The 22,358-nt window shown below is 37.2% G+C and overlaps 1 protein-coding gene across 16 annotated transcripts in view; it reads left to right on the forward strand.

Moving 5' to 3' along the window:
• LOC100519072 (beta-mannosyltransferase 2) overlaps positions 1-22,358 on the forward strand; it is an 88,390-nt gene that overhangs the window by 24,550 nt on the left and 41,482 nt on the right. For 6 of the 16 annotated variants that reach the window (XM_021082397.1, XM_021082391.1, XM_021082401.1 and 3 more), the window contains exons 1-7: positions 669-3,016; positions 4,630-4,638; positions 5,598-5,618; positions 7,612-7,632; positions 10,040-10,060; positions 14,481-14,501; positions 22,227-22,244. In XM_021082397.1, the coding sequence (XP_020938056.1) occupies positions 2,866-3,016; positions 4,630-4,638; positions 5,598-5,618; positions 7,612-7,632; positions 10,040-10,060; positions 14,481-14,501; positions 22,227-22,244 (262 nt within the window). In that variant the 5' untranslated portion in view covers positions 669-2,865. Of the gene's footprint in view, positions 1-668; positions 3,017-4,629; positions 4,639-5,597; positions 5,619-7,611; positions 7,633-10,039; positions 10,061-11,119; positions 12,375-13,334; positions 13,356-14,480; positions 14,502-19,320; positions 19,339-22,226; positions 22,245-22,358 lie in introns of those variants that run through there. The other 10 variants (XM_021082396.1, XM_021082393.1, XM_021082395.1 and 7 more) reach the window with 5 other exon arrangements.

Below are 22,358 nucleotides of genomic sequence, written 5' to 3' on the forward strand. Positions count from 1 at the left end.
ATACCACATAGCCTTTGCAATACAGAATTGTATATTCATATTGGTTAAAAAAAAAACCTTATTAAATATCACAACCAAATAAAAAAAAAGCCTAACTAATGACAAAAGGGTTTAGGACCATTTTTAAAAGGTGAACACGAAGGAGTTCCCATTGTGGTTCAGTGGTAATGAACCTGACTAGTATCCATGAGGATGTGTGTTCAATCCCTGGCCCTGCTCAGTGGGTGAAGGATCTGGCATTGCTGTGTCTGTGGTATAGGCTGGCAGCTGCAGATCCAATTCAACCCCTAGCCTGGGAACCTCCACATGCCATGGGTGTGGCTCCCCCCCCAAAAAAAAAGAGACAGACAAACAAAAAAGTTGAACATGAGAAGTAATATTCCTGAAACTTTTTCTCAACAGTAAATACACTCATTTTGTGCTAATTTTCATTTTGGAAGAATACACACTATGGACAAAAGTGAGACTTCAAACACTATACTTAATGCGTGCATACTTATGTATGTGCCAAAATGCAAAGTATTTGTGTGTGTGTGTGTGAGTGTATGTTCATCTGCATTCTGAAAAGTTTAATTTTATTTTAAACATCAATTTTGTATTCATTTCACATTTTATTTGTATTTACGCATTATATTTTCTTTGATCTCCTCATTTTATGTTTCAGGAAATCCTCAGGGGAAAAAGCTAAATCTTTTGGAAATATGTTAACTCACAAATCTCTTTTACACAATTGATTTCGTGAGGCCTTGAGATTCCCTGTTGCTAATTCATACACCTTTCTTTGTTTTGTACTCCTGAATCGCTAACTTTCTCTAATTTTCAACATATAGAGTTTCATATCATGTACTTAGTTTCCCTTGGTTTCTCTCTCTTGAATCCTTTTCAATTCTTACTTTTTCTGCTCTGTATCATTTTCTTCCTCTAAACACTAACATTTTGTCTTTCTGTGACGTGTTCTGGTTTCACTAGGAAGTTGTTGAGAGGAACAGCACTCAGTTGGAAGGCACACTGTTTCCACTCTGTATATTTTTCCAGGACACCGCAAGATGGGAACTCTATCACATATTTCAAGTTCAAGGGCTCATTCTGATGCCAATGAAACTTTCCCAAACGAATAGAGATTTCCCAAACTAATTTCAAAGCCTATGAAATTTATGCTCTCATTGACCAGTCAATGCAAAATCAAGGCTTATTCTCCAACTGTGGCAGAATTTTGATTGCCCAAAGAATCCCAGGTATGAAAATATGTCCCATGAATATTCTCAGAATATTTTCTCACTGCAGAAATTATTCTGTGTTTTTGTCATTTTCAATATGACATTTACTGTTTACATAAACTGCAATGCCTATTAAATGTGTGTGGGAGGACTTTAAATCACAGGGAATGTTCAATTATTGTATATCTCTCAATTCTCAATTTTCCATGTGAAGTACATGAGCACCAATAACTGTGGGTTTTGCCAAATACATTCCTTACACACACATATAGTTCATAGCAAGTCAATAACCTCTTAGTCATCTTTTTGCAATGACAATTTTTAATTCAAAGAGAATTCATTTTACAATTATACTGATTTAACATACATAGAATATATGACTACTGCTACAGAAGAGTTGTGGACAGATAGGTAACTTTATTTTGTCCTTTTCATCTCTTTTCAAATATCTCTCTTGTGATTACGTTTGTGTTTTCATTTTATGATGAAAATGTCAGAGTTATATTGCAAAAGCAGAATCAGTGATTGATACATTTAGTATCCCAGAGGGATAGTTAGCACTCCATTCTACTTCCTTGCATCGGTGTATTGCCAGTGTGTGGGAGGACTTTAAATCACAGGGAATGTTCAATTATTGTCTTTCATCAAAGGGTGTATGGAAGTTTAAAAAAAAAAACTCACATATTTCTGATTGGTGAGGTTGTCTTCAATCCTGTGGTTCCAATTCCCTGGAACATGTGTCAATTAGGATTCCAGTGAAAACCATAGCAGCGTCTGAAATGTTTGTCTTCCTTTTTTCCTGACATTGCGCCCTCACTTCAAGTTAACTACTTCTTTCCTCCTTTTATTTTCTCAACAAATATGAAGAAAAAAATGCTAATTCTCATTAATGTATTTGTTTGTGTACATGCATAGTCAAAGTTTCATCTGTTTTTGCACTTTCCCTAAAGTACGTAGACATCTCTCTCTCACTGGACTTCCTTATATGTTTACCTGATTTTCTCTCCTATCTTGTCTTTGCTCTGAATGCTGTCATCTTCCTTTGCTATTCAGTTATCTCACATTGTTGCTTCTTGGATTTGTCTTTTGATTGCGATCTATACAGATATTCCTTTTGAGCCACATAAGCTTTATTAAACATACACATCTGAAATATTGGCATTTTCAATAATGATATGAACGTTTTGTCCAAGGTATGTCAGGTGATTTGATATAGACAATTTCACTGCCATGTGACACTTCCAGTCCTACTTTTCATGGAATTTGATTAAAAAGAACATTAGTTAGGCATTGATCAAAATAGAAATTAAAAAAAACCACAAAGTTGTGCCTTTCTCTGTTGGTGAAAATGTTGTGACTAGAGGGAGCCCAAGTAAATTTCCCTATAGTATCCCTAGAAGCAGTGCTTCAAGATCCTCCCATCTAGTATTTATTGTAGAATATATATTCAATAATACATATAAATTAAAAGGCATTGTATTTATAAAATCATACAAACTGAATAATAAAACCATAACGAATGTCTAAAAGGATAAGAAATGGACCACTAATTTCACTAATGTAACACCATTTTCACATCAGGGAGAATCCTCTCTGGACAGAACTGGCTCAGTACCACTGCATTTATGTGTGTGTATTTAGAGTGTGTATGTGTGGGTGTGTGTGGGTGTGTATTTGTGCCCTCATAGGTTTATTCTCATGTATAAATCTTGCGTTCAATTTGAATGTTCTTCTCATTTCCCATGATATTTACATTGATCTCTCCATTTTAATTTCAGAACAACATCAGAGAGAATACGGTAAATTTTCTGAAAATCTGTAAATCGCCCCCAATCAAAGTGACTGCTCTCCTGTTGCCTTAACATCCCCTGACTTTTAATCTGATACCATTCATTGGCTCACACGTCTCCTGAACATCTGCTTCTACTTCCTCAACTGATAGCTTATGGGTGTTTCCCAGATGAAGTTCTCTTTCTTTGTATTTCCCACCTTCCATGATTTCCAATTCCTTCTTTCCCCACTCCATAGCAGTCTTTCCCTACTGACATTGGCTTTTTCTATTTTCCAAGCATGTGCTATAATGTCACTTAGAAGGTGGTGGGATAAGGGGCACTAGGTTGATAGGAACACCCTTTCCAATTTGTATATTTTCCTGGACCATATCCAGTGTTAGGACTCCTGGACACATTTCATATTCATTGGCCAATTTTGATACCAGTGATATTTTCATGATCTAAGAGATGAGAGAGGACTCTCACTTGCTGAGCTCAGTTTGTCCATCCATTGTCCTTTCAAGGCAGGTGCAAGTTCTGATATTGGCCATTGGTCAAGTATGAGTTTGAGGCTCATTTTTCCACTGCTTTGGAACATATTACCCAAGCATTCCAAAGTATAAAAAAATTTTTTTATGGTTCTCGTTGAACTTTTAATATAGACAATTATACTAACATTTCTTTCTCTTTAACTTTTTCGGTGAAATTATTTAATTTTATTAAACTTCAATTCCTGTTATATATTTGCAGAAGGAATTTAGTCCACAGGGAATTTTTCTTTTTTTTTCTTATCTTTACCATTTTTTTTTCCAGAGCTGCACCTGTGACATATGGAAGTTCCTGGGTTGGGGGTTGACTCAGAGCTATAGCTGCCAGCCTATGCCACAGCCATGGCAAAACTGGATCTTTAACCCACTCATTGAGGCCAGGGATTGAACCTGAATCCTCAAGAGACTATGATGATCCTTAACCCTCTGAGTCACAATGGGAACTCCTCACAGGGAATTTTCAATTGCTACGTACCTCTCAATTTTCAATTTTTCATGTGCAAGACATGCAAACTCTTACTTTGGAATTTTGCCCAAGATGGTATCTTACAATACAAACGCAATTAGAAATTTAACATGCTGCATGGAATGGTATTTTTAATGATAATTTCTATTTCAAAGGGAAAGCAATTCAAGTACAAATAGACTTAATGTTTGTATGAAGCCGTACGTCTACACACAAAGAATTGTGCAATGGTGACTTGAGTCTATGTTTCCTCTCTCTTTACAAGCACCTGTTTTGTGTTATGAGTGCGTGTTTTCCTTTTACTCTGAAAAAGATACAAGGCCGAGTACAAACCAACGATTGAAATAATTCTATATCTTTTAAACCAGAGGGAGGGCTATTTACTGCCTTCCATTCTGTGATTTCCAGCTCAGTCCCTTTGTCATCAGAAGGTGCATGGAAATGAAATGATGCTTCCTTTGATTGATGAGATAGTCTTTGAATTTTGCAGTTCCAATTCTCAGAAGACAACGATCAGAAATAACTTTGGAGGTGTTTGAAAGTTTTGTTTTCCTACTTCCTGGTATTGTGCCCTCATCTTGAATGAATTCTTTCTTTCTTTTTTTCATTTATTGACCAATATGAAGAGGAAACTGGTAAGTCCCATGAATGCATTTCCCTGTGTGCTTAAGCATGACTTTATCGGTTAACTGTGCCTTTCTCTTCAACTTCCAAAGATCATCTTTCTCAAATCCAACACATGCATATTTTACATGATTTTTCCTGGGATCTTACCTTTGCACCTGAAGCTTTCCCCATATATTTGCTATTCAATCATCCCTCAATACTGCTATTTGATTTGTCCTGTTATTGCAGTGTATTCACAGACATTCCTTTTAAGTCGAGCATTTTTTACTAATCGTATGCCTCTGAAGTAATGGTTTGTCACAGTGGCCAAAGTGAAAATTTTGTCCAAGACATGCTCAAGTCACATGATTTAGACCTACTTCACATCCATTAACACGTCTTTTCACGGAACATAATAAAATTGTATTTAAGTATGGTTAAAAGAGAAACATACATAATATTATGTATTCATTGGATAATGAAAGTATTCTTAGTAATGGAGCCCAGGTGATATACCCTATAGCACCTCTAGAAGCAATGATGTAAGATCCTCCAATTCAGTGTATGTGGCTGTATGTGTCATGTAGATAGCATAATAAACGGATTGAATACACACTTTAATTAAAAGGCAAAGTACTTATGACATCCTATGAACTGAATGATAAAAGCCTAACTGTATCCAAAGGGATGAGGAACATTTTAAAGGTTAGCATGAGAAGTTCCAGCTCTAAAACGTTCACTCAAATCAGGATACTCACTCATTTTATGCCCATTTTCATTTATGAAGAACGCTCTTCAGATAACACTGAGTCCTCAGCCACTGGATATGTGTATACGTGTGTGAGTGTGCGAGTGCTTTCATGTACATGTGTTTATTTGTGGGTGCATCCACGTGGGTGTAATATGAAATATGAATAGTGCCTTAAATTTGTATTACCTCCCCTTTTCTACATTATATTTACATTGATATCTCCATTTTCTTTTTCAGAGGGACGTGAGAAAAGTGTAGGTAAGTTTTCAAAAATCCCACTGCTTCCAAACCCATTAAAATGACAGTTTTCTCATGGCATTAACATTTCCTGCCTTTGAATCTACATCCGTCCTCTGCCTTGCTCTTCTCCTGGATGTCGGCCCTTCCCTCCCCAGTTATACGTTTATGCATTTCATTCTTAATTACCTCAATGTAACGTCATCTCCCAGCCATCCATAATTTCCCATTCCTCCTCTTTTCATTCCTTACCTTCCTTTCCCGATGGACACTGGCTTTTTCTGTTTTCTAGAGCCATGCAGTTGTTTCCCTGACAAGTTGCTGGGATGAAGGGCATTAAGTTGACAGGCACACTGTTTGTCTTCCTGAAACACAATCCAAAGATAGGAACCCTGTCACCTATGCCAAGTCCAAGAGACCATTTCCCTGCCAATGACACTTCCTCAAACATGTAGAGATGAGAGAAGATGTCTATCATGTGAGTGACGTTTGTCCATCCACTGTCCTCTCCTTTATAAATATCAATTATTAGTTAATGGGAACTTGAGGTTCATTTATCCACTGCTCATTAACATGTTATCCAAGGATTTCCAGGTTAAAAAAATTTTTTACTTGATTCTCATAGAAAAATTTTAACGAAAAATCATTTGCACTTTCAGTAACGCAATATTAATTTTGCCAATTTGAAATTCCTGATAAATAATTATAGGACTTATACCTCAGGAATTGGTCCATTATAACATACCTCTAAAATACCACTTTTCATTAAAATTTCATGACATGCCATTACCTAATATGATATCAAATATTTTTCACACTACAGGAATTAACTTTTTGTTTATTGAACTATTCTCAATGTACAATATTGTGTTAGATTCAAGTGTAGAGCAAAGTGATTCAGATATACATGCAAATAATCTTTTTTCAGATTACTTTCCATTATAGGTTATTTCAAGACATTGAATATACTTCCCCGTGTTATACAGGAAATCCTCATTGCTTATCTATTTTATACGTAGCACAGTGTATCTGCTAATTCCATATTTCTAATGATCCCTCTCCCATCTTTTTTCCCCTTTCGTGGCCTTAAGTTTGTTTTCCATGTCTGTGTGTCTGTATCTGTTTTGAAAATTAATTCATTTGTATTACTTTTTTAGATTCCATATATATGTTATTTAATACTTGTCTTTCCCTGTATGGCTTGCTTCACTAGTATGGTAACCACTAGGTCCATCCATGTTGCTGCAAATGGCATTCTTGTGTTCTTTTTTATGGCTCAGTAGTATTCCGGTGTGTATATATACACCACTTCTTCTTAATCCAATCATCCATCAATATACGTTTAGGTTGTTTTCATGTCTTGGCTGTTGTGAAGAGTGGTGCAGTGAACATGCAGGTGCATGTGTCTTTTTCAAGGAAAGTTCTGTCCGGATACATGCCCAAGAGTGGGATTGCTGGGTCATATGGTAGTTCTATGCATAGTTCTCTAAGGTACCTCCATACTGTTCTCCATAGTGGTTGTACCAATTTACATTCCCACCAACAGTGTAAGAGGGTTCCCCTTCCTCCACACCCTATCCAGCATTTCTAGTTTGTAGATTTTCGTTTCCCCACTGAACGCCAAATACCCCACTTAATCATACAAACTGAAGAGTGAAAGCCTAACTACTGACAAAAAGTGATTACTAACTTTATAAAAAAAATTACCCCCAGAACTAACATTTCTAAAATCCTCTCTCAATATAGTAAACTGACTCAGGTTATGCCCCTCTCCATTTCTGGAAATGGTTCTTAGCAAAAGTGACTATTTGGGCACTCTGAATGGCTTAGCATGTGTGTGTGTCTCCACGGGTCTGAGTGCTCCCGTATACAAATGGTTCCATATGTGTGTTACTGTTTTGTGTTTGTGTGTACCAGACTATGAATGAGATGCACTTTAAATGCAAATTTTTAGTAAGAGTGAATTATCTTTGTTTTTTGAGGTTTACATTGACCTTCTCATTTTATTTTTCAGCGGAACGTCGGAAACTATTTGGTAAAGTTTTCTGACATTCTTTGCCTCATAACCTTGAAATGATTCTAATGTTCCCTGCATTTCTATCTGCATGACATCCACTGCTTCTCTTTCCCTTCTTTGCCCTCCAATTTTCTGATATGGACCTACTCCCATTTTAATATCTTCTGTTTGGTTTTCCCCATTCTATGCCTTCCCACACCTTGATTTTCATGGAGTATCTTTGCTTTCCTATAAACATTAGATTTATTTCCCTCATTTATACATCTCCAGAGACTTGTTGATTTGATTGTGATTTTAAGTGTAATGTAAAAAACAAGAGATATTAGGCTCATCAGCACACCTCTTCCATTCTGTGTACGTTTTCTGATAAATGACCACTGAGGTAGAATCATTGTCACTTTTCAAGTTCAAGGGACAATAACCATGCAACTGATACTGGCCCAAACTTGAAGTGGAAAGCAAACTCCACATTTGCTGAATGAAGTTTCTCTACCTTCTGCTCAGTCAAAGGCTCATTTTCTCCTGTCATCCACTGGTCAAGAATGGAGTCAACTCTAAGCTAACTCTCCAACAAACCTTGATCTTATTAATCAGTTGTTCCCAGGTATATAAATAGTTTACCTAAAATAGTGTGGCATCTTAGCTTTCAAAATTACTCGTTCCGCAACCTGCAAATGTTCTTACTGTGTTTAGAAGGATATCATCTGTCCAGGGAAGGTCATGTGATAACAGATCTCTCATTAATGAAATGTTATGTTAGTGAAATGAAGAGTGGTATTGCTTGGCAAACTGTAATGAGTTTTTACAGAAAACGCTAAGTCAAACACTAAGATTTTCCAACCTCTGTACCCTTGATATGCTTTCATTTACATTTTTGTTTTGGAGAAATTGCATTTAGCCATCTATCTCTTTACACTTTGTAGGAAGCTAAGAGTGCCTAAGTCTCCATTAACGCATGTGTAGAGGAGGATTTACTCTTTACTGTATGTTTCCTCATCACTCTTTTTCTGGCCACACCCACAGCATGCAGAAGTTTCAGGGCCTGGGATCAAACCCAAGCCACGCTAGGACCTGGGCCACAGCTGTTACAACACCAGGTCCTTAACCTGCAGAGCCACCAGGGAACTCCATCATCCCTTATTAAATACATCTCTAGTATATCTGCTCATGGAACATTTTTTATTCTGAAAAAGGTAGGCGGCCCAACACAAGCCCAATGCCTGAAAATGCTTAATCGAGAGGAACGCCTATTCTACTTCCTCTGATGAGGCCATTTCCAATCTTACATTCATGTGGGAACCAGAAAGTATGGACTTAAACCTGCACTACTTCCCATTACTTACTTGGACATTGAACCTCATGATTTAGATTCTCCTAAGTGGAGGGCCACTGGAACTTGAAATTTTTGACCTCTCCTCTTGCTGCCATTGACCTCTTGTTTTTAGTGGATAGGTGTTTCCTTCATTTTATTTGACTGATTAGTTAAGAGGAAAAAGGTATATCTCACAACTTATATCACTTTGTACCTAAGCAGGTTTCATACGATTCCCATAACTTTGTCTTCAACACGCAGTTCCCATCTACCCCAACACCTGCAGACATAAAACTTACATGATTTTTCTTGTTATTTAGCCATTGCAGATCAAAGTTGCCTTCTGCATTGGTTATTCTGTTTACTTCCATTCCTGCTTCTGTGATTTCTCTTCTTGATACAATCTAGGCAGACATTTCTTTGTGTCAGCTAAATGTCACTAACATTAGTAATTACACATTTCAAAGTTCTGCCACTTTCAAGCTTCTGCAGTACGAGGTTTTTTCCAAATATGCTCAGCTGTTTGAGTTACAACCACTTTCACTCTCATTTAGGACTGAAATCCCTTCTTTCACACGTGAACGTGATTTCATTAAGAAGGGCTTCCCTTAGGCACTATCTAACATAGAAACTTGCATTACAAAAGTTTATGTGTTCACCAGTAGACAAAAGTGTGAATAGAACTATCCAGGGAACAAACCCTGCATTTCCTCTGCAACACTGGCCAAAGATGTCAACGCAATAGTTAGAGCATCTTGAGACATCTTAGCTATTACAGTAGTGATGTTGACTCCATCTATTATCAGAGCTCATAATCCTAGTAATAAAGCAGTAGTTATGGCAAAATAGGTAAAGAACATTTTTAAAATGTAACATTTGGAACTATTACTTGAATAGTTTGTCCTTAGTTAAGATGACGTTTATTTTTTACTCTTATTCTCCTTCAGGAGAATGCTCTCTTGACAAAATAAGATGTCATCCACTCTGTGTGTGTGTGTGTGTGTATCATTATTCAGCTAGTTATAAGTTTATATATGAATTGTCTAATAACTTGTGTTTCCTGTTGTTCCATTTCCATGATATTGACCTTAAACTTTTCACTTTATTTTTCAGAAAAACCTCAGGGAAAAAATGGTAAGTGTTTTAAAAATTTGTTACTCATTAATCTTTTTTACACGACTGATTTCTTGAGGTCTCGACATTCCAAATCTCTTAATCATCATGCTTTTCTTTGTCTTGTCCTTTTCTGGAATGTGTATCTTTCCACTTGCAATTTTTCGTTATAGAATTCCCCATAGAAAGTTCTTTCCATGAAGCTTTCCAGCCTCAAATCCACATCCAACTCTGCTCTTTCTATTATTTCTTCACTATCAATAATAGCACTTTTATGTTTTTTTAGAGAATGGTTTCAGGCTCATTAAAAAGTCCATGAGTTGAAGGACATTAAGTTGAAAGGCAGTAGGTTCCATCCTGTTTACCATCCAGGACACACCCCTAGTTAGGACCCTGTGACATTCCAATTTCAAGGGTCCACATTTATGCCAGTGGGACTTGCTGAAATCTGCAGAGGTGAGAGAAAATGCCCAGCAGCCTACCTGAAGTATGACTCTTCATTGTCCCTTCAAAGCCTTTATAAATCCTGCTTTTTCTTTCATCCAGAAACTTGAGGAGCATTTCTCCAACTGTGCCTGAAAACGAAATTCAAGCACTCCAAGCTAGAAGAATATTTCCAATATTAATTTTGGAATTTTATTTCTAACTATGGAAATTTGCTGTTGTTGTTGTCTTTGGTTTTATATTGTGAATGACAGAATGATCACCTTGGTGGCCTGAATTCTGTTTAACAATTGTAGAAGAATTCTAAATCTCAAGAACTGTTCAATTGTTCTTTCAATTCTCAGCTTTTGATGTGAAACCTAAAGAAACCATTGCCCTAAGAAGTTATCGAGAATTTTTTTCCTAAGACAGCATAAAATTTTCATAATGTTAATGTCTTTTAATCATAATTTTCAGTGATCTTTTTTTTTTTGTCTTTGGTCTTTTTTTTTTTTTAGGGCCTCACCTGCGAAATATGGAGGTTCCAGGCTAGGGGCTGAATTGGAGCTGAAGCCGCCAGCCTATGCCACAGCCACAGCAGCACATGATCCAAGCCGTGTCTGGGATCTATACAGCTCACTGCAACACCAGATCCTTAACCCACTGAGTGAGGCCAGGGATCAAACCCGTGTCCTCATGGATGCTAGCAGGCTTGATAACCTCTGAGCCATGCCAGGAATTCTATCAGTGAAAATTTCTGTTTCAAGGATAATTCAATTCAGAAAGGTATCAAATTAATATATTTGGCAGGATTTAAATGACTTCTGTAGGAGGTATATTTGTGAAGAGATGAGTCTTTGTTCTTCTCAGTTTTTTTAATGTACCTCTCTCCTGAATGAGTTTTTGTTCATTGTCTATTTATTCTCTAAAAGGACACGGCCTAAGGCAAGACCAATGATTGACGTAACTTTTATGGCTGAAGGGAGGCTGTATTACCTCTTTGTATGGTATCATTTTGACATTATTCTTCTTGGAACACAGGCATGTATGGAAGTAACACGTTTCCCTCCACTTGGTGAAAAGGACTTTAGGTCTCATGGTTCCAATACTCAGAAACGTGCCTCAGTTAGGACCCCACAGAAAACTATGGCAGAGTTTGAAAACTTTACCTTCCTCCATTCCTGACATCTTACTTCTTTGGGGGTGAATTTTTCATTTCTTCCTCTGACTTTATCAGCAAATGTTAGGCAAAAGGGCAAATTATGTGGTCATTTTTTCTGTGTAATTTCACAGTTTCATCTGCTTTGTATCTTAGTCTTCTGTGCTCGATCACCATCTTCCTCAAGGTCAACGTACATACATTCTTGTTTAACATCCGTTTTTTGTAATTATATTTTCAATCACATTTTGATTTACAGATTGAATGGAATTTAGGAACACATTTTGTCAACGCATGAAATAGACTTCATAGGACTATGGCAGCAGATACAGTTTGTGACAGAGGGGTACTTTTCTGTACTTTTCCATTACATTTTAGATGCTTGTCCCATATATGTGAGCAACTTGGTCTTTTATGGTGAAAGAGCAGGAAGGCCCGATGGAAGATCAATGATTGTCATGGCTTATATCAGAGGAAGGTCTGCTCTATGTTCTGTCATTATTTCCTTTCCTATCTTAACTCCTTGTGCACAAAAGTATGGGAGTATAAAACAACATTGCCTTTCATGGGCTACCTGGCATTTGCAACCTTTGATTCCAAGTCTTAGGAATGTGGTTCAAGTTTAAGGAAAAAGTGAACAATGGAAGGGTTTCAAATTATTGGCCTCTTCTCTTCCGGATATTGTGCCTTCATTTGTATTTTAAATGGCTATTTCTTCTTTTTATTTTTCAGCTAAGGGTGAACAGAATAATGGCAAGTCCCTTTAATACTTTACACCTTGTATTTTGTCACGTTTCTTCTGTTTCTATACCATTTGTCTTTGATGCTCCGTGATCATCTTTCTCAACTCCAACCTACACATATAACGTCACATCATAATTTTTTCATTTCTTCATTGTTATTTTAGCTAAAATTTATCATCTTCATATGTTATTCAATGCCCTATTTTCCTTTGATTTATTCTAGCCTTGCTACTCATATAGAAATTTCCTTTTTCTCAAATATATTCTAATGATAACTAACTTGTAAAATTTTGCTATTTTTAAGTTCTTTGTCCAAGATGGTTGCACTCATTTGACTGAGAAGCCCATAAACTGCCAATTAATAGTTCACTTCTTTTCTTTTCATCTGACTTTGTGAAAGTAAGCGTCATTGAGGTAAAGTTAAAAATTAAACTTCCATAAAATACGAATACACATTAATTAACCAAGAAAATGATGTGAATAGAGGCACCCATCAACCTGACCTGAACTGACTTGAATGTCCTATAAAAGCAGTAGTTCAGGATTCTGTAATTCAGTGTCTGGTGAGTTAATATACCAACGCTACCACTCTAGGAACAAAGAATGTATTTAGGAGAAGTCAGATGAGATATAACCATAAAAAACTGAGGAGTAAAAGACTACATACTTTCAAAAGAAATCATGAACAAATTTATCAGGTCCATAACCAGAAATAGTGTTTCTCGTTTTCTCATTAAGAACATGTATTTGTTTTCCCCTCTTCATTTATCGCACACTATTCAGTTCTCAAAAGGGAGCTTTCAGACATGGAATGTGTGCACGTATTTGTTTATGTGTGTAAGTGTGTGTGTGTTTGTATCTGTCTGCATCTTGATAATTTAATTTTATGGGCAGATCTTACAATAAATCTGAATTTCATTTATGTTTCTTTCCAATGAAATTTTCCTTGGCTTTTCATTTTATTTTACAGATGAACATCAGAAAAAGGATGGTAAAGGCTCTTTTATATCCCTTTACTCCCCAAACACTGTAAAATGTCAGCTTTCCTGATGTCGAAAATACATCCCAGCTTTTAGTGAGCAGGTCATCATTGGCTCGCCCTCTTCCAGATCTCTACTATTCTAGCGAGATATTTTGCTTACAGACTTCTCCCATGTTCTTCCCTTTTCTGCTCTTTCAAAGCTTACATATTCCAATATAATAAAAGATAATTCATTTTGGACATATATCACATTAATGTATTTGGCAGGATTGAAATGACTACTGTTAGAAGCAGATCTGTGGAGAGATGAGCGTCTTTACTCTGTCCTTCTTTACGTCCTTTCATGTACCTCCCTTGTGAATGAGTCTCTGCTCGTTGTCTGTGTATTCTCAAAAAGGACAATGGCCTAAGGCAAGACCAGTGATTGATGTGACTTTCATGGCTAAAGACAGGCTATAATACCTCTTTGCATGACATCATTTTCAAAGTCATTCTTTTAGAACACAGACACGCAGAAATACAACACTTTTCCCTCTAATTGGTGAAATGGCCTTTGAATCACACGGTTCCTTTACTCAGAAATGTGTGTTGATTGGGACCCCATAGAAAACTATGGCAGTGTTTGAAAGTTTTACCTTACTTCTTTCCTGACATGTTACTTATTTGGGGGGTAACTCCAAGGTATAAAAATAGTTCCTGTGTTTTTCTTGGAATTGTTTCTTCCAACAATAGTAATCACCTTTCTTTCTTTCTTTCTTTCTTTCTTTTTTTTTTTTTTTTTTGGATTTTGCACGACACATTAATCATCTTGGAAGCCTAAATTTTCTTTAATGCTTGTAGATGAATTTTATCTCCTGGGAAATTTTCAATTGTCAAGTACCTCTCTTGTGAGTTAGTTTGTGTTTGTTTTCCGCTTTGCCTGGTTCATTTTCACTCTTTGGCAACCAGGCATCCATGAAAGTACAACAATATTATCCTCTGATTGCTGAGATGTCCCTTGAATCTCATGGTTCTGATGCTCAGAAATATTCGTCAGTTAGGACTCCTCAAAATAACCTATGGAAGGGTTTGAAAACTGTGTCCTCCTAACACCCTGATATGTTATTTACATGGACCTCTTTTTTTATTTTTCAGATGTTCCTGAAAAAATATTTGGTAAGTGTTTCTTACACCCTTTGCCCCATAACCTTTTAAACAACTGCTAACATTCCCTGCCTTTCTTTCTCTATGCCATCCATTAGCTCATCCTTCCTTTCTTCCATATGTAAGACTTTGAATATGAAGAAAAAAATAAAAGTTCCCATCTGAGCCGAAACGAATCCGACTCAGAACCATGAGTTTGCAGGTTCGATCCCTGGCCTTTCTCAGTGGGTTAAGGATCCAGGGTTGCCATGAGCTGTGCGGTAGGTCACAGACATGGCTGGGATCTGGCAGTTGCTTTGGCTCTGGCATAGGCCAGCAGCAACAGCTCCTATTCGTCCCCCTAGCCTGGGGACCTTCATATGCCACAGGCACAGCCCTAAAAAGGACAAAAGACAAGAAAGAAAGAAGGAAAGAAAGAAAGAAAGAAAGAAAGAAAGAAAGAAAGAAAGAAAGAAAGAAAGAAAGGAGGGAGGGAGGGAGGGAGGGAGGGAGGGAGGGAGGAAAGAAAGAAAGAAAGAAAGAAAGAAAGAAAGAAAGAAAGAAAGAAAGAAAGAAAGAAAGAAAGAAAGAAAGAAAGAAAGAAAGAAAGAAAGAAAAAGAAAGAAGGAAAGAAAGAAGGGGGGAGGGAAGGAAGGAAGAAAGATTTTGAATACGGACTACTCCCATATTAATTTCTTCCCTCTCTTTTGCCTAATTCCATCCCTTCCTAATACTTGTTTTCCTTTACATGCCTTTTCTTCTCTTTAAACATAGGTGGAAAAACGAAAAACAAAAAACACCTTTTATTTCTCCAGAGAATTGCCCTGCTTTAATTATGACTTTTGGAGGGATAGCAGTGTTAGGCTGATCACTACCTCCCTTCAATTCTCTATATATTTTCTTGCAAATCACCAGAGATGTAGAATGTCTGTGACATTTCAAATTCAAGGGACAGTAATTAAGCAACTGACACTGACCCACAACCTCTTTGGGTGGAAAGCTCCAAATCTGCTAAATAAATGTCTTCCACCTTCTGCTCTTTCAAAGACTAAAATTTCAGATGTCATTCCCCGGTCAAGTGTGAGCCCTAAGTCAAACCTCTCACATTCACATTGATCATACGACCCAATAGTGCTAGTTATCAATGTATTTTGTTTTGTTTTGTTTTTTTCTTTTTACCTACTATGGTGTGGCCTTTTCTTTTTTTGATTTCAAAATCATTAGTTCTGCAAACTGCAGACTTTCTCCGCAGTATGTTCACCTGCTAACAGAGGGTTGTCTGATAACATATCTCTCAGTAAGAAAATGTTATGTTAGTGAAATGAGAAGTGATTTTCCTTGGAAACTTAAAAGATTTGTTCAGAAAGCACTAATTCAAAACCAAAAGTTTTACCTCATCTATGCTCTTGATATTTTCATTGACACTTTTGTCTCAGGGGAAAGGGAGTTTAGCAATATATTGCTTTGAAGTTTGCAAGAGGCTAAAGTGGCTACTGCTATAGTAACCCATATGCAGAGCAGGGCCCCTTTACTGTAGGTTTCCCCATTATTTTATATTATCATTTAAGTAATTTTTAAATACTATACTATTTTAAAATATATCTCTTGTATATCATATATGTTCATGTAAGTTTTCTCTTCTGAAAAATTCATAGACCCAAAGGAAGACCAATGATTGTTAAGTCCTTTCTTCCATAGGTAGTGTTATACTAAATTTTGCATGGTGTCATTCTCAGTTTCTTACTCCCTTTTGCACCCAGGCATACATGGAAGTACAATAATATCACCCTCTAACTGGCGAGATGGACTTTGAATCTCATGATTCCAGTTCTCAGAAATGTGTGTCAGTTTGAACCCAGAAGAGAAAACTATGTCAGGGTTTGAAAATTTCGTCCTCCTCCCTTCCTGACATGTTACCCACATGTTTGAGTGAATTGTTTCTTAGTTCTTTTGCCTTATTGGTAAATGTGAGGCAAAAAAAGGCACATCCTGGGCCAGCACAAGCCCAGTGATTGATATTCACTAACCCAGAGGAACTCCCATTCTACCTCCTCTTGGGGGGCTGTTTCCAGTCTCAGACTCTTAAAACTACACTCATTCTCCTCAGTGAGATGGACTTTGGTGCTTATGTTTTAAATTCTCATAACAGTCAGTCAGTTTGAACTCAAGAGAAAGCAAAGGAAGTGTTTTGACCTCCTCCCGTCCTAACATGGTCCTCTTATTACCTGGAATGAACTGGAGTTTTCTTCTTTCCATTGAGCGATTGGTGTGAAAAGGAAAATGATATGTCTCATAAGGTATTTCACTGTGAACCCAGCATGGTTATTCAACTTCCACCATTTGTACTTCTTTTTCTTTTTTTTCTTTTTTTCTCCACCCCATGGTGTATGGAGTTCCTGGTGCAGAGATCAGCTCCAAGCTGCTGTTGCAACCTACACCACAGTGGTGGCAAGGCCAGATCCTTAACCCCCTGTGCCTGGCCCAGGAATGAACCTCATATCTCAGCACTCTAGAGATGCCACTGATCCCACTGTGCCGCAGTGGAAACTCCTCACTATTAGCACTTCTGGGATTTCTCTTTTTGGTCCATCTAGGCAGACTTAGTTTTTGTGTCCATTAAATGTGAGTAATAATACATTTCCAACCTTCTGAGGTGTGAGTTTTCTTCAATGTGGGCTGAGTTGTTTGATTTACAAACACTCTTCCAGGCTTTTAGGACTGTAATACCTTCTTGTCATATGATTTCAACAAGACCTGCTCCACTTAGGCTTGGCTTAAGATAGAAATTTGCATTGTAGGATTTTAGGCATTCATCATTTAACAAAATGTGAACAGATTCATCCAGGAAACAAACCCTGCATTTTCTCTACAGCACTGTTTCAAGTTGTTAATTGTTGTAATGGCTTAAGAAATTTTGGGTTTTAAAAAAATAATGAAGTCGACCTCGACCATTAAGTAACAGCCAAGGAACTTATTAGAACTAAGAAATGGAATAATTATGGCACTACCATTGCCAAAATAGGAAAGAATATTTTTTAAAGTAAACTTGGAGCTATTATTTTAAGACTTTTCCCCAATAAGGGAATATTTTTATATTTTACCCCTATAATCTTTTGGGAGTACAATCTTTTTTTTTTTTTTTTTTAGTTCTTACCTTTTATTTTTTTTTCTACTGTACAGCATGGTGACCCATTTCACATACCTGTATACATTCTTTTTTCTCACATCATCATGCTCCATCATAAGTGACTAGACTGAGTTCCCAGTGCTACCCAGCAGGATCTCATTGCTAATCCATTCCGAAGGCAATGTCTCTATCTATTAACCTCAAGCTCCCAGTCCATCCCACTCCCTCCCCCTCCCACTTGACAACCACAAGTCTATCCTGCAAGTCCATGATTTTCTTTTCTGTGGAAATGTTCATTCGTGCCGTATATTAGATTCCAGATATAAGTGATATAATACGGTTTTTGTCTTTCTCTTTCTGACATACCTCACTCAGTATGAGAGTCTTTAGTTCCATCCACGTTGCTGCAAATGGCATTATTTCGTTCTTTTTTATGGCTGAGTGGTATTCCATTGTGTATATATACACACCACATCTTCCTAACCCAATCATCTGTCAATGGACATTTGGGTTGTTTCCATGTCTTGGCTATTGTGAATAGAGCTGCAATGAACATGCAGGTGCATGTGTCTTTTTGAAGGAAAGTTTTGCCCGGATATATGCCCAAGAGTGGGGTTGCTGGGTCATATGGTAGTCCTATGTATAGTTTTCTAAGGTACCTCCATACTGTTCTCCGTAGTGGTTGTATCAGCTCACATTCCCACCAAGAGTACAGGAGGGTTCCCTATTCTCCACATCCCCTCCAGCACTTGTAATTTGTGGACTTTTTTTTTTTTTTTGCCTTTTTTTTTTTTTTTTTTGCCATTTCTTGGGCCACTCCTGCAGCATATGAAGGTTCCCAGGCTAGGGGTCGAATTGGAGCTGTAGCCGCCGGCCTACGCCAGAGCCACAGCAACACAGGATCCGAGCTTCATCTGCAACCTACACCTCAGCTCAGGGCAACGCCGGATCATTAACCCACTGAGCAAGAGCAGGGACCGAACCCGCAACCTCATGGTTCCTAGGATTCGTTAACCACTGTGCCACGACGGGAACTCTCTGTGAACTTTTTAATGATGGCCATTCTGACTGGTGTGAGGTGGTATCTCATGGTAGTTTTGATTTGCATTTCTCTAATAATCAGGGATGTTGAGCATTTTTCCATATGCTTGTTGGCCATCTGTTCATCTTCCTTGGAGAACTGTCTAGTCAGGTCTTTGGCCCATTTTTCCACTGGGTTGTTGACTTTTTTGGCTGTTGAGTTGTATAAGTTGCTCGTATATTTTAGAGATGAAGCCCTTATCAGTTGCATCATTTGAAACTATTTTCTCCCATTCTGTAAGTTGTCTTTTTGTTTCCTTTGCTGTGCAAAAGCCTGTCGGTTTCATTAGGTCCCATTGGTTATTTCTGCTTTTATTTCTGTTGCTTTGGGACACTGACCTGAGAAAACATTTGTAAGACTGATGTCAGAGAATGTTTTGCCTATGTTCTCTTCGAGGAATTTGATGGTATCTTGTCTTATATTTTTTTTTAACAAAATGAGCTCTTATCCACTGTGTGTGTGTGTGTGTGTGTGTGTGTGTGTGTGTGTGTGTGTGTCTATGTCTGTGTGTCTCTGTGTATCTGTATGTGTTCTGGCATTCAGATAGTTATAAATTTAGACATGAATTTTGCAATAAATTTTGTTCTGGTGTTCCATTTCCGTATTGACCTTAAACTTCCCATTTTATTTTTATTTCTTTTTAGAAATTCAAGAAAGAAATGGTACGCACTCTAAAAATCATTATTCACCAACCTCTTTAACATAACAGACTCCTTGATGTCTTAACATTCCCAGATTCTTAATTTCTGTGCTTTTGCTGGTATTTCCCTTCCCTTGAATGGGTACCTTTATGTCTACAAATTTAATTATAAACTTCCTGATGGAAAGTTCTTGCCATCTCATCTCCCCATCTAAAGTCCGTTTCAATTCTTCCTTTTCCCATTCTAGATCATTCTTTCCCATAAAAATTACCATTTTTTTTTCTGCTTTCCAGATACAAGTTATAGGCACACATAGAGATAAAGACATTATGTTAAAAGGCAGAGGGTTCCATTCTGTTTCTCTTCCAGGACACATGCCCAGTTAGGACTTCCATCATATGCCCATTTCTAGGGCCCACATTTATGCCAATGAGATGTCCCCAAACCCACAGAAATCAGATAGCATGTCCAGTGGGCTGAGTGAAGTTGGCCAATTCATTGACCCTTCAAAGCTGTGTGTATTCTGTTATTTTTCCTTGCTTGGCCATGAACTTATTTGCTCCTTTGACTTTTATGAGTAAATGTGAAAAGAAAACAAGCAAATCCCGTTAATGTGTATTCCTGTGTCCCTCGCCATGGTTCCATCTGATACAGTATTTTGGTCATTAGTCAAAATCTCCATCTTTTTCTTTTTTCTGTTTTTTATTTATTTATTATAAATTTATTTATTTACATATTATTAATGTTAATATTACCACAGCTCACCCTAATGCCGGATTCTTATCCCAGAGAGCAAGGCCAGGGATCAAACCTATACCCTGATGAACACTAGATGAGTTCCTTTCCACTGTGCCTCAGTAGGAACACTCACCACCATCTTTTTCAAAAACCATATCCTAACATTCTTACATGACTCCTTTCTCAGCTCTTTGTCTTCTCAAGGTATACTGCACGTTCCTTTGTTATTCACTTTCCCGCATTGGTATTTCTGTGATTTGTGCTGCTGCTGCAATATCTGCAGGCATTTTCTTCCTGTACAGTAATGCTAGTCATCACATCCCTCTGAAGCGCTGTCATTTTCAGTGTGGATGGTGTGTAATGTGTCTGTCCAAGAAAAGTTCCTGTCCTGCTATTTAAACACGCGTTGGTGGCGTCGAATGTTTTATTTCCCTCCTTTTCATGAGATTTAATTCGGACATCTTCATTTAGGCTTGGGTTGAAATACAAAAACAAGATCAAGTATTCCTCAGTTGATATAAATGTGAACAGAGACATCCAGTACATAACCAAGAGTAACCTCTAGACATGGTCTCTAATCTTCTGATTCAGTGTTTGTGTCCAGTTTACTGACCACGGCTTCCCCAAACCCCGATCATGTGTACCAGCAGCCAAAGAGCTTTTTGGATCGTACAAACTGAAAATGACAACCAAACTAATGACAAGTCAGTTGAGAAATTTTTAAAAGTAAACTCTAGGACTAAGAGTCTAAATATCTCTACAAATACAATAAATTTCTCAGTTAATGCTCCTCTCCATTTCTGGATAAGAGCCTTGAACAGGAGTAAGGTTTGAACAATGTGGATGTGTGAGCATGTGTGTGTGTGTGTGTGTTTGTATATCTGCATGGTTTATAATTGTGTTCCTATTTAGGGTTTGTATCTGACCATTAGCAAATTTATTATAAATGCAAAACATTCAATAAAATTGAACTACCTTTTTCTTTGTTTCTTTTGATATTAACAAGTGTTAACATGGATGTTTTCATTTTATTTCTCATATTTTGGGGGGAGAATTGGTAAATTTTTCTGACAGCCTTTGGCCCACAACCTTTTAAAGGAATGCTAACATTTCCTGTCTTTCTATGTGAATGCCACCCATTGGCTCACCCTTCCCCTCTCCCCTCCCCAGTGTTCTGGCTATGGTCTACACCATATTAATTTCCCCCATCCCTTCTTCCAAATTCCATCCCTTTCCGGCTCTTCTTTGTCAGTGCATACATTTTCTTCTCTGTAAACACTAGGGTTTGTTTCATTTTTTTAATGTCTCCAGTGATGTGCCCTGATTTTGTTAGGATTTTTGTACAGAGGAGGGGTACTAAAGTGAGTATTAGAAGTTTGCCTTCTGCATTTGTCATTCAATGTCCTGCATTAGTTCTTCCATGATTTCTCTTCTCGATACAATACAGGCAGGCATTACTTTTGTGTCTAAAGCTTACTAATGATATATTTCAAAGTTTTGCCATTTTCAAGCTTCTGAAGTGTGACATTTATGTGTGCTCAGTTGTTTGTTTTAAAACCAATTCCACTATCATGTAGTAATTAAATCCTTTTTCCATGTGGTTTTGTTAAGACATGAGTCACTTAGGTTTTTTGCTAACCATAAGAAGTCACATTACAGGGGTCTATATATTCATCAGCTGACAAAAGTGTGAATTGAATTATCCAGGAAATGAACCCTGCGTTTTCTGTAACACAGTGCTTCATGATGTTATTTCATTGTTCATGTCTTCTTAGTACGTTTAACGTTTTACAATAATGAAGTTGACTCCACCTAGTTAGTAACTGCCGAAGAACTTATTGGAGCTAATAAAAATAATATTCACCCTAAATGTCTAAAAAGGTAAGGAACATATTTTAAAGTTAAACTTCAGAACTGTTATTGTAGTCATTTTTCTCAATTAAGACAATACATTTATCTTTTTATCCTATTTCCCTTTGGGAGAATAGTCCCCTAACAAAATGAGCTCTCAACCACATTGAGTCGTGTGTGCATATGTGTGTGTGTGTGTGTGTGTGTGTGTGTGTGTTGAGTTAGTTATTAATTTAAAAGATGAATTTTGTGAAAACGTTTTTCTTGATGTTTCATTTCTATGACATTGACCTTAAACTTTCCATTTTATTTCTCTAAAGTACCTCAGGAAAGAAATGGTAAGTATTCTAAAATCTCGTTACTCAAACCTCATTCATGTGACTGATTTCTCGCGGGCTTAACGTTCTAAATCGCTTAATCTGTATGCTTTTCTTTGTCTTGTCTTTCTCCTG

The sequence above is a fragment of the Sus scrofa genome, unplaced genomic scaffold (assembly GCF_000003025.6).
Source record: "Sus scrofa isolate TJ Tabasco breed Duroc unplaced genomic scaffold, Sscrofa11.1 Contig770, whole genome shotgun sequence".
NCBI lineage: Eukaryota > Metazoa > Chordata > Mammalia > Artiodactyla > Suidae > Sus > Sus scrofa.